The sequence below is a fragment of the Hylobates moloch genome, unplaced genomic scaffold, assembly GCF_009828535.3.
Source record: "Hylobates moloch isolate HMO894 unplaced genomic scaffold, HMol_V3 SCAFFOLD_3, whole genome shotgun sequence".
Lineage (NCBI taxonomy): Eukaryota > Metazoa > Chordata > Mammalia > Primates > Hylobatidae > Hylobates > Hylobates moloch.
Window position 1 is genome coordinate 172,060,630 of NW_026652278.1, and position 12,138 is coordinate 172,072,767.

Consider the following 12,138-nt stretch of genomic DNA (forward strand, 5'->3'; position numbering starts at 1 on the left):
CAGCGATTGGTGTAGAGCGCTGTCACTCAGGCCCAGAAAGTGCTTCCTGTGCCGGGGGAGGTGGGTACAGGGAAGTCTCGCCTGTTGGAACTGGCTGTGGGGCTGCGGCGGTGGGGACGGGCCCAGGCGTTCTGTGACATCCCCCACGCCTCCCCTGGTCTTGTCCCGGCTGGCGGCGACCGGCCTCAGCTGCAGCGGGCCCGGAGCGTGGGGCCTGGGTGAGTCCGGGCCCGGAGACCCGCGGGGCCAGGCGGGACCGCCGAGGAAGAAAGCTAGCTCTTAACAATGCTGGTTTGGGGGCCTGCGTTTTGCAATCCCATCGACGGGTGCAATCCTGGCACTTCTCTTTTAGAGCCGAGGAAAGACGCACCCGTTTCTAGGGCCTCCCAGGTTTAAGGCGGGGGAATAAGAGGAGGAAGATACCTGCCTTTAGGGACTGCAAGGTTATTTCTCTGCCTTTCCTCACTGGAGCTACCAGAGCAGATACCGGGACCACGGGGACGGTGTTTCTCCTAGGTTGGATTGTTGCTTCTCATCTTTAACATCGAAACATCATTTCGTCCCCACACTGTCGTTCCTCTTTTGTTCGTTTTGTAGTTGAACATCTCTGAATCTCATTCTTAGCAGCCTTGTGTCCCACACCCTGAACTTCCAGTTAGTTAAAAGAAAAAAAAAGTAACCACATTAGGTTTTGGGGTTTTTTTAGTTGCCAATTTGATTGGGTCACCTTTCTTATCTTTCACGCTAGTTTCCAGTTTACTTCCGTTGCATTACTTGATCTCCCATCCATTATTCACCTTCTATAGCTGCGCCTCCTTTCATGTGTAGTTTCGTTGGTTGCACCATTGGTCTGAAAATTTCTCCTTCCAGCCTGTCATTGAGATCCATTCAATCTGCGCCCGTGCGTTATCGGTGTTCTCATTCAAATTCCTTTGCTGCAGAATAAGCACGACCATTTCAAGTGACATAGGAGAACGTGGCAAGAATTTCTGATACAGTTTTCATGCAGTAATTTTGGGACAGATTTCCCATAATTTAGATCTCTGCTGTCCAGTTGTGTAGCCAGCAGCTACATCAGGCATTTGAAATAGACTAGTCTGAATTGAGATGTGCTGCGAGTGTAAAATACACACCAGATTTTGAAGATTCAGTACAAAAAAAGGTAAAATATGTCATTAATAACTTTTATATTAGTGTCAGTATGAGAATATTTTGGACATACTGTACTGCGTTAAATTGAATATTATTAAAATGGATTCCATCCACGTTTTACTTTTTAATATGACTACTAGAAAATTTTAATTTATTTATGTGACTCGCATTTCTATTGGATGACAGTCATTTTTAGTTCCTCTTATTTCAACTCCATATTCAAAGACCACAGCTATGTCTTTTGGGCCTCTGGAGTTATTACAGGAAATGGCCTCTAGTCTAGACTTGTTCCTATTAAGCAAAGGGGCCCGTATTGTATTTTGGTCACCTTTTTTTTGTTGTTGTTGTTGAGACGGAGTCTTGCTCTGTTGCCCAGGCTGGAGTGCAGTGGTGCGATCCCGGCTCACTGCAATCTCCACCTCCTGGGTTCAAGCAATTCTCCTGCCTCAGCCTCCCGAGTAGCTGGGACTATAGGCACCTATCACCATGCCCAGCTAATTTTTTTTTTTTTTTTTTTTTTTTTTTTTTGAGACGGAGTCTCGCTCTGTCGCCCAGGCTGAGTGCAGTGGCGCGATCTCGGCTCACTGCAAGTTCCGCCTGCCGGGTTCACGCCATTCTCCTGCCTCAGCCTCCTGAGTAGCTGGGACTACAGGCGCCCGCCACCACGCCCGGCTGATTTTTTGTATTTTTAGTAGAGACGGGGTTTCACCATGTTAGCCAGGATGGTCGCTAATTTTTGTATTTTTAGTAGAGACGGGGTTTTACCATATTGGTCAGGCTGGTTTTGAACTCCTGACCTCGTGAATCGCCTGCCTTGGCCTCCCAAAGTGCTGGGATTACAGGCGTGAGCCACTGCCCAGCCTGGTCAATCCTTTTTAATTTTCATTCCCAAATTACCCAGAACTAGACTGTTTCTTTCTCTGAACATGCAATCCTTTGCCCTCATAACTTAATCCTGTCCTAAAAATATTTAAACAATTCTAAAACTATCTGTTGTAGACATTTCTGGCAAGCTTTGCAAATCATTTATTCAATACCTATTGTTCTTTCAGTACGTAAACATGAGAAAACTAATAGTCTTTCCTAAATTAACCTTTCAGTTGAAAATATTACATGTTTTGGGGATCAGGTATTAGCCTAAGTGTGCCTCACTTTTCACAAAGATTGTATTAGATTTCTCTGTAATATACTGGTGTAGATTACCTTTTAAAAGAGCCTCATGACCATTCTTTTTCAAATAAGATTATATTTAAAATATAGTGATAATTTTGTTTGGAATAACTTTTTTTTTTTTTTTTTTTGTGGCACAGTCTTGCTCTGTCACCCAGGCTGGAGTGCAGTGGCACAGTCATAGTTCACTGTAACTTTAAACACCTAGACTCAAGTGATCCTCCCATCTCAACCTCCCAAGTGGCTGGGACTACAAGTGCGCACCACCATGCCTGGCTATTTTCTTTTTTATTTCTTTTATAGGCAGGATCTCACTATGTTTCCCAGGCCAGTCTCGAACTCCTGGCTCAACAGTCCTCCCCCCTTGTCCTCCCAAAGTGCTGGGATTATAGGCATGAGCCACTTGTGCCTTACCTGAATTATCTGTAATATACTGGTATAGATTATCTTTTAAAAGAACCTCATTTGGGAGGCCAAGGTGGGCAATCGCCTGAGGTCACGAGATCAAGACCATCCTGGCCAACATGGTGAAACCCTGTCTCTACTAAAATACAAAAAATTAGCTGGCGTGGTGGCGCATGCCTGTAGTCCCAGCTGCTAGGGAGGCTGAGGCAGGGGAATCGCTTGAACCTGGGAGGTGGAGGTTATAGTGAGCTGAGATCGTGCCACTGCACTCCAGCCTGGTGACAGCGAGACTCCATCTCAAAAAAAAAAAAAAAAGAACCTCATGTTGTTACATCCTTTTGCAAATAAGATTATGTTAAAAATATAATGACAATCTTCAGGATAAACATAGTTTTATATACTTACAAAGTCAGGGCATACGTTAGATTTATTATGGACTGATTCTTAGCTAAAGAACGCAGTGGAAAATCCTCTGAGAGGTTTCCATTCATTGTTAGTTTTTCCCTTACAGATTTTTCTTTAAAGAGTAAATTTTATATTGTGGGAAATGAGACAACACAGCTACTATGTAGATAATTACATAAATTAAAGGCTATTATTTTAATAATATCCTAGGTATTCAGAAATTCAATATTAGCAATTACAGAGAAATTAGAGGAAGTTTATTATATGTAAGTCACCTGTTTTTCTTTTATATTTTTCTTTCAATATATTTTTCTTTTATAGTTGAAATAGATCATGTAGATCTGTTTTAATTTTACCACCTTCTTGCTTTCTTGGTCTACTAATTTCAAAGTTCTGTGTGCATTTTTTACTGAAAATACCGATTTGTCTTAAAGTTGACTTCAACATTTTTAACATGAAAGACTTTTTCTTAAATGTCATATAGTTATTACATTTTAATAGATCTAATTCAGGAATTAAAGTTTCCCTTTTTCTCTCTTCTGTTTGCAGATACTCAAAGCCTTTTGCCTTTTTGTAATGATTATTTTATTTATTTTATTTTATTTATTTTTATTTTTTGAGACAGAGTCTCACTCTGTCACCCAGACTGGAGTGCAGTGGTGTGATCTCGGCTCACTGGAGCCTCCGCCTCCTGGGTTCAAGCGATTCTCATGCCTCAGCCTCCAAGTAGCTGGGGTTACAGGCGTGTGCCACCATGTCCAGCTAATTTTTTGTTTTTTGTTTTTGAGACGGAGTCTTGCTCTGTCATCCAGGCTAGAGTGCAGTGGTGCCACCTTGGCTCACTGCAACCTCCGTCTCCCAGGTTCACGCCATTCTCCTGCCTCAGCCTCCCGAGTAGCTGGGACTACAGGCGCCCACCACCACGCCTGGCTAATTTTTTGTATTTTTAGTAGGGACGGTGTTTCACCGTGTTAGCCAGGATGGTCTCGATCTCCGGACCTTGTGATCCGCCCGCCTCAGCCTCCCAAAGTGCTGGGATTACAGGCGTGAGCCACCACGCCCGACCAATTATTTGTATTTTTAGTAGAGACAAGGTTTCATTGTATTGGCTAGGCTGGTCTTGAACTCCTGGCCTCCAGTGATCCACCTCCTTCAGCCTCCCAAAGTGTTGGGATTACATGCGTGAGCCACCATGCCTGGCCTTGTAATGATTATTTTTTTGTAATGATTTTTAAATAGAGATTCATATATTGGAAATGAATATGAGTTGGTGTTTTTTTTTTTTTTTTTTTTTTTGAGACAGAGTTTTGCTCTTGTTGCCCAGGCTGGAGAAATGAATACGAGTTTTTAAAAATTAATTATGAATGTATTAACATTTGTATTTCAGGTTTTTTGTGACATCGTAAACATGAGCCCCACACAGTGGGACTTCCCTGTGGAATTATGTTGCCGGCCTATGGCCTTTGTTACTCTTACGGGCCTGGATGTAGTTTATAATGCAGTCCATCGAGCTGTCTGGGACGCCTTCTGTGCCAATCGGAGAGCTGATCGAGTACCAATTTCTTTCAAGGTGCTCCCAGGTGACCATGAGTATCCCAAATGTAGACCCAAGGTAATGGCATTGTGGTGGCATGTGTTCTTACCCTCTGTGTGTGTTTGTGTGTGTGTGTGTGTGTGTGTGTATGTCTTTTTTGTTCTGTTGTGTGTGCCGAGTTTATCAAGACAGTGCTCACAGTGGTGCATAAAGAAAGCCTTAGGCATTTTCATGTAATACACTGCATGTGTATTTAATAATAGTTCTTTTTTTTTAAACTCCAGAGGAATAATTACTTTATAAAGCTTTCTATCCTGTGAGCTTAGGTTTTCCCTTTTTTGTTTTTAGGAAAAGAACCCAACATAGTCGCCTCTAAAAGGAAGGTCTTGCATTCCCCGCCATCATTACTAATGTCGTTTTTGAATCCCATGGTCTGTGCAATTTGGCTCAATTTCACAGGTTTTTTGAGCACTTGCTTTGTGACAGGTACCTGGAACCGTGCAACAAGCTAGTGATCCGAATTTAAGTAAGACAGGTTCCCTATTCTTGAGGAGTTAAACTAAGGCAGTTTATTCATTGCGGAATGAAGAAAGGTATTAAGTTCAAAACTGACTTTTAAGGTGAACAACATGGTAAAGACTACTTTACCTTAGATAATAATTATCATGATGATAGTATCACTAATAGCTAACATAGTTGTAAAAAAACAGTAAAACAGTTTACTGTTTTAAGCAATTTATGTGTATTGATTTGTTATTTATCATAATCTTATGAGGTTGGTTTGAAAGTTAGGTGATAAAACCCTTTTAGTTCTGACCCATATCCTTTTTTTTTCTTTTGCCCTAGAGCAGTGTCTCTGACACAGTAGTCTCTGGACAAAGTATGTCATCATAACCTGGGGTATTTATTAAAAATGTAGATTGCAGGCCTCCTCAGTTGGTTTCTGGGAATATAGGACTTGGTCACCAGCTGATTATTTTTGTGTGTGTTTGAGAACCACACAAAGGAGACACCATTTCATATACCCAGCCCTGGAAACTGAGCTGTCTGAAATTGTGCAAGTAGTAGCATCCCAGCCCTGGCCCTCACATGATTATTTTTCTTTTCTTTTTTTTTTTTTTTTTTGAGACAGAGTCTCGCTCTGTCCCCCAGGCTGGAGTGCAGTGGCACGATATGGGCTCACTGCAAGCTCCGCCTCCTGGGTTCGTGCCATTCTCCTGCTTCAGCCTCCTGAGTAGCTGGGACTACAGGCACCCGCCACCACATCCGGCTAATTTTCTGTATTTTTAGTAGAGACGGGGTTTCACCGTGTTAGCCAGGATGGTCTCGATCTCCTGACCTCGTGATCTGCCCGCCTCGGCCTCCCAAAGTGCTGGGTTTACAGGTGTGAGCCACCGTGCCAGGCCTACACGATTATTTTTCTTAAGTGTCATGTTTGTGTCAAGGCAGGGAGCCCAGCACAAGCCCTCTTTTCTCCTCTTTTAATGCTTGAATTCAAGCTGCTTTTCATTTCTCTATTCCCAGCTTTTGGCTGAGTCCCCATGTTATTTTGTGTCAGGCTTCCTTATTGACCTCATCTTTCCTTACTGGAGGTAGACATTGGATCAACATGAAGTGGAGTAGTCTGAGCCAGCGCAGGTGATTTGGAAGGAATGTGAGGTTTCAACTGCATCCTTCAGGGCTAACACTCAAATCTACAGCATCCTTTTCCCACTCTGTGGCACTCAGTGCTCAGACTCAAGTGGCTGCTGTGAGGCTTCTGTTTAAGAATTGTTCCCTGCTTTTTACTTCATCCTCAGGTGAGGTGAAATACCATCACAGCAATATGTCTTTGAAATAAACAAAACCATATTGGATTTTAGATAATATTTTATTTGAGCAGTTTTATAAGAACAGAAGCTGGAATGGTGAAGAATATAAGTAGAATTTACCTGGAAATGGGCTACTTTTTTTTTTTTTTTTTTTTTTTTTTACAAAGTATTTGAGACCCTTGACATCATTAGACATGCATCATCATTTTATGCATTCAGTTGTGGGGCTGATAGAAACTCTTTGGCTTTAGTCATTCTTTAAATGGGAAGTATAGCTTCTCCAGGGTTGAGATTCCACCTTCAACACTTACTAGTTCTTGCTGAATCTGTAAGCCTGAGTTTCCTAATCAAAAATGGGAGGTGTGTATATTGAATGAGATCAATGCACATAAAGTGCTTGGCACTCAGTAACAGGTGGTTTCTGCTCCTGTCAGGTAACTTTTCAATTTCTGCCAATGTTTGCAGAGAACTTCATATGAGTGGTACATTCCTAAAGGGATCTTAAAGACTGGCTGGATGAATAAGCATCTGAATCTGGTGCCCGCCCTGGTGGTTGTGTTCTATGAACTGGACTGGGATGAGCCTCAGTGGAAAGAAAAGCAGTCTGAGTGCGCCACCAGAGTGGAAATAGTCAGGTATGATCTTCTGTGTCAGGGCGGCTGTGTCAGTTTGCACGTGTGTTACTAACACTTCTTGAAGGCAATGGAGTACCGTTCAGACTGCAGTGGTCACTTTGGGGATTGACCTCCAATGAATCTTGTTCACTTCCTCACAGGTAGCATAATTATTGACTGTATATAATGCTGGGTATGTGAAGAAATTTAGAAGACTAACTGGGCTGAATTTCCAAATGTTTTTCTTGTATTTATTATCTTTTTTGGAGATATAGTAATTTACTATTTAGTCTCTTAAAACATTTTGCTTTATCACTTTTTAAGTTTCACATAATTAATTCTTTTGGATGACTATTCTGCAGTGTATCACCATAAAGAAGTAAGTTGCATTATAACTTTTACATGAAAGTATACATTAATCTTTTGCTTTTAAGGAAGATTTTTAAGATTAGAAGATGTGAGATCATACTTTTAGAATTTAAATCATTGTGACATATATGTGCTTTGTGTGCAGGAAAAGATTTCTTCTGATCTTGGTTTTTGTAGTTGAAATTTATCTTCAGTTGAATTACCAAGGTTGTATTTTATGTGAAGTCATGAATACATTTTTTTAAGTTAAAATAATTAATTTTATTCTTGCTTTTTCATTGCAGGCAAAGTTTACAAGGAAGAAACACAAAAGTTGCAGTGGTTCTGATTCAGAAGAAAACCCCTTTGCCCCCAGGTATCAAAAGTCTAATTAATTAATTAATTGTTTTCTACCTCCAATTCTTATTAAAGGGAGATAGGGGTTTTTTGGATGTTTAAATCTTTTATGCATTCAGTTATGGGGCTGATAGTATGTTAACTTTAAAACGCACCAATGATACATGAACAAATGCTTATTGTAAAAAATTAAAGATAGTAAAGAATGCAATCTTAAGTCCTGTTCCCCTAGTTCCACTTGTCTTCTTATGTAGGGGATATAGGAAGGCATGTTTAATTCACAAAACAGTTCGCTTGATTTTTTTATAAGAGTATATATTTTTTTGGCTTCCAAAGCTTTCCAAAAAAGAATGTAATTTACTTATCTAAGATCTATTTGAAACTATATTCCTTACATGAAATTTTTTCATTAACTTTCTGTAGGGCAAAGAAAAAGGCTATAGGATTTGTAGTTTTTTCTTAGAAAATGTCTTAGTTTCAAATTCTTATTTCCACTTTCCCAGACTTTTGTAGACCAAAATATATTTTTGTTTCTGTGTTGGAACTTAACAGCATCCAAAATGGTTTTGGAGACTTCTTTCATGAATTATTGCTTCCAGTTTTAGTTATGTCTTTTGAAATAGTTATGTGGTATATCTGTTGGCATTACTTGGCCACCTATCCTGGCTCAGTAGAAAATTCCACAGTGTTTTCCTAAAGGGCATATACTGTGTAACCTCTAAGAACCACACAGAGCTCTCAAGGAGCCCGTGAGTCCTGTTGGTGTGATGAAAAGCCGTTTGGGTTTTTATTCCTAATTCTATTTTTCAGACTTGGGGAAATATTTATTTGGGAAGCTACATTACTTATGTTATTTCTCATTCATCTTGATGGGGATTATCAACAGGAGAAGATGTCATTGCTTCAGAAAGGGCTGCAGCTTTATGCAATGCATGTGAGCTCTCAGGAAAGTCTTTGTTTGTACTGCCGCACACTGACCACCTTGTGGGTTACATTATAAGGTAAGTAGAGGTCTTTTAAAGTTTTGTTTTTTTAGATTATTAAGAATTGAGAAATTGGTAGCTTAGACCCATTTATTTTTTTAAAAAATCATGTTCATGAAAAACACTCATATGATACAGAGGCTATGGGGTAAAAATAAAAGTCTTTTTTGTTAAATTCTTAACCCTCTCCAATTCCCTGAGGTAACCAGTATCAACAATTTCTTAAGTTTCCTTCCAGAAAAATGTCTTTGTGTATAGGAACAAATATATGTATTTCTTTATAGTATCCATACCACACCCACAAACACAAAAACAAATGTGCTCATATGATACGCAGTGATCTTCCACTTAACATTACCTCATTAACACTCTTCCATATGTGCATCTAGGTCAACTTTATTTAAAGAAACAAAGTTTATATGTTTTTCCATTATACTTTCCAGTAACTACCCATGTCCTGGAGTGACATGTCTGTCCTTTTTTATGAGAGTGTCTCCATTCCATTCTGGCCTCTTTTTGCTTCATTCTTCAGATGTCGATGTATCTATGTAACTAATTTTTTAGGAAGGTGTGAGCCCTATCATATCTTAAATATCTTTATAAAGCCTTTGTGTATAAAGGGCAGATTACCTGGAGACACAACATTACCTCAAAAATTATGTGGCCATTATTCATTGTTTTGTAGCATTTATTGTCACACAGAAGTTTTGTAGTAGTACATTTTATGCTAGGATGTATTTAGATATGAATATTTTCATTGACTTTGACTGTAAAAGGGTTTTCCTTTTCATTCTGCATAAGTGTCCTTCGTTAACTCATAAGTTTTATTTATTTTTAAGTATTGCTTCCCTTGCGTTTGTTTCTTTCTCTGAAGCAAACCTCTGAAAATGATCTGCTGCAGGAGGTTACCTGGCCTTCTCACTGGTATATAAATGACCAGGCTTCTAAGAAAGAGAAGCATACATTTAGCAGAGAACATGCAGAGGAATAGGATCAAATGAAAAGATGAATGGCAAAGAAACTTAAATGCAATTAGCAAAATAAATCTTCACACTGGAAGCAGTAAACAGTAGAATTCACACCACAGAAAATCAAGTCAGTAGTGCCCAGGATAACATTGAGATAATTTCTTGGAATTCAGAGGAAAAGAATAAATGAGTTTTGTTCCTTAAATGCAGACATATGAGCAACAGGGAACAGAGAGAAGAGAGGGGCAGCTGGTAGCACACGCAGGCAGCTTTTCTTTCCACTGAGGCTCATCCCAGCATCACACCTGGCCTCAGCTCTCCAGGTCTGGACAGCTCCCCCTTGACTCTGCACTTCAGTGCTTTCCTATTCACGGTGCTGTTCCTTGTCAGATGCTTTCACAGTCATGCCCACCTGCCAGCTCTCCTTTTCTGGGCTCTCTCTTACTCAACATTTAAGGCTTCAACGAAGCCTTCGTTAGAAAGCCGTTGTCCTCTGTGCTATACCCTGCCATAATGACTCTTCACCGAGCAGCATTACCTTCCGGAGACTATCTGGCAATGCCTGGAGACTTTTATGATTGCCACAACTGAGGGGGTTGCTGTATTGGCTTCCAGTAGGTAGAGGCCAGGGATGTTGCCACACACTCTACAGCGTACAGGACAGCCCTGCACAACAAGGAATTACCTGGCCGAAATGTCAGCGGTGCTGACCTTGAGAACCCTACCTTAACCATCCATGATCCTGCCCACCACAGCTTTCAAATGTAGGCGGTCATGGATTCAAGAGGAACAGAGGCCTCTGCCCTTAACCACTTGTAGTTTTGTTGTGGATGATGCAACATTTCAATAAGGAGTACATTGTCAAAATAACTGATGTAAAAAGCTAGTGCCCTGGGTCCATAGCCTCCAGTATGTGGATACAAGATGGGGAGTGCATAAGACAGTCCGTTGGAGATGAGGAAACTCATAGGCCCTTTCTTCAGATTTATATTTTGTCTTCAGAGAGAGAGAGTAAAGCTAGATATAAGAACATCTTCATCTCATTGATCTGGGAGGGAGGTGGTGGAGCTATTGATGGCACACTTATTCCTGTGCTTTCAGAGCCTTTCGAGGTATTACCTATACATGCTACAATGATTTCATTAGTGTTTTTTTAAGTGTCAAAATGTTAGAATCTCGATAATACTTCCGTAATGCATTGGGAGTGATTGTGGAAATCTTTTGTATTGGAGAAGTTTGCTGATCATTTCAAGGCAAAATACAGGAGTTGTCCAAGTTAATGATCCGAGTAAGCATTTTTCTTTTACTAAAAAGTAAGTGTTCTCAACGTTCAGACCTTTCCTCCTAGGACAATAGGCTGTCTGTGTCATGCTTACTAGCAACTGTTTAAAAACCACACACGTACTTTGCCTTTGAAAAGAAAGGTGACAGTTTAATAATGAGTAAGAAAGCGAATGCTTCTCAGAGGAAAGTTGTGCTGTGGAGAGAATATGCCAAAAATGGCTCTGGAAAATGTTGGAAGCAGTTTTCTTTTCTTTTCTTTTTTAAGATGGAATCTCCTTCTGTCACCCAGACTGGAGGGCAGTGGCACAATCTCGGCTCACTGCAACCTCCGCCTCCCAAGTTCAAGCGATTCTCCTGCCTCACCCTCCTGAATAGCTGGGACTACAGGCATGCACCAGCACACCCGGCTAATTTGTTTGTTTTTTGTTTTTTGGTTTTTTTGAGACAAAGTCTCATTCTGTCGCCCAGGCTGGAGTGCAGTGGCGTGATCTTGGCTCACTGCAACCTCCGCCTCCCAGATTCAAGTGATTCTCCTGCCTCAGCGTCCCAAGTAGCTGGGATTATAGGCGATTTTGGCCAGGCTGGTCTTGAACTCCTGACCTTGTGATCCACCCGTCTCGGCCTCCCAAAGTGCTGGGATTATAGGCGTGAGCCACCATGCCCGGCCTAATTTTTGTATTTTTAGTAGAGTCGGGGTTTTACCACATTGGCCAGGCTGGTCTCGAACTCCTAACCTTAGGTGATCCGCCCACCTCAGCCTCCCATAGTGCTGGGATTACAGGCATGAGCCACTGTTCCTGGCCCTGGAAGCAGTTTTCTAATTAGTTTAAAATTATTTGAAGGAAAGAATTTCAATGGGCCTGAACTCCGTTGTTAAAAATACAAAACGATGTATGCAGATGCACAGATCCGTGCAGTTAAAGATTTTTGTCTCTGATCTTCGTCTTTCCATAAATTAAAAATTGGAACTGCTGTAAACATTTGGCTGGATGGGACAATATTGAAGCAGTATTTCACTCTCCCTTCTGTCCCCTTTTACTGAAAAGGCTGGAGGAGAAAGGAAGAAAGGATGTAAAGACCCCACCCCTCATCCCCCCCAGCCGCCAC

General features: G+C 40.9%; 1 protein-coding gene across 7 annotated transcripts in view; it reads left to right on the top strand.

The window, feature by feature from the left end:
* The first annotated feature begins 84 nt into the window (after positions 1–84).
* Positions 85–12,138, top strand: part of TRAPPC11 (trafficking protein particle complex subunit 11) — a 53,542-nt gene continuing 41,488 nt past the window's right edge. For 2 of the 7 annotated variants that reach the window (XR_009212961.1, XM_032148980.2), the window contains exons 1-4: positions 4,443–4,744; positions 6,943–7,112; positions 7,745–7,815; positions 8,683–8,797. Coding sequence is in view for 6 of the 7 variants with exons in the window: in XM_032148980.2 (XP_032004871.1) it covers positions 4,493–4,744; positions 6,943–7,112; positions 7,745–7,815; positions 8,683–8,797 (608 nt within the window). In the remaining variant the exon portion in view is untranslated. The other 5 variants (XM_032148983.2, XM_032148984.2, XM_032148985.2 and 2 more) reach the window with 5 other exon arrangements.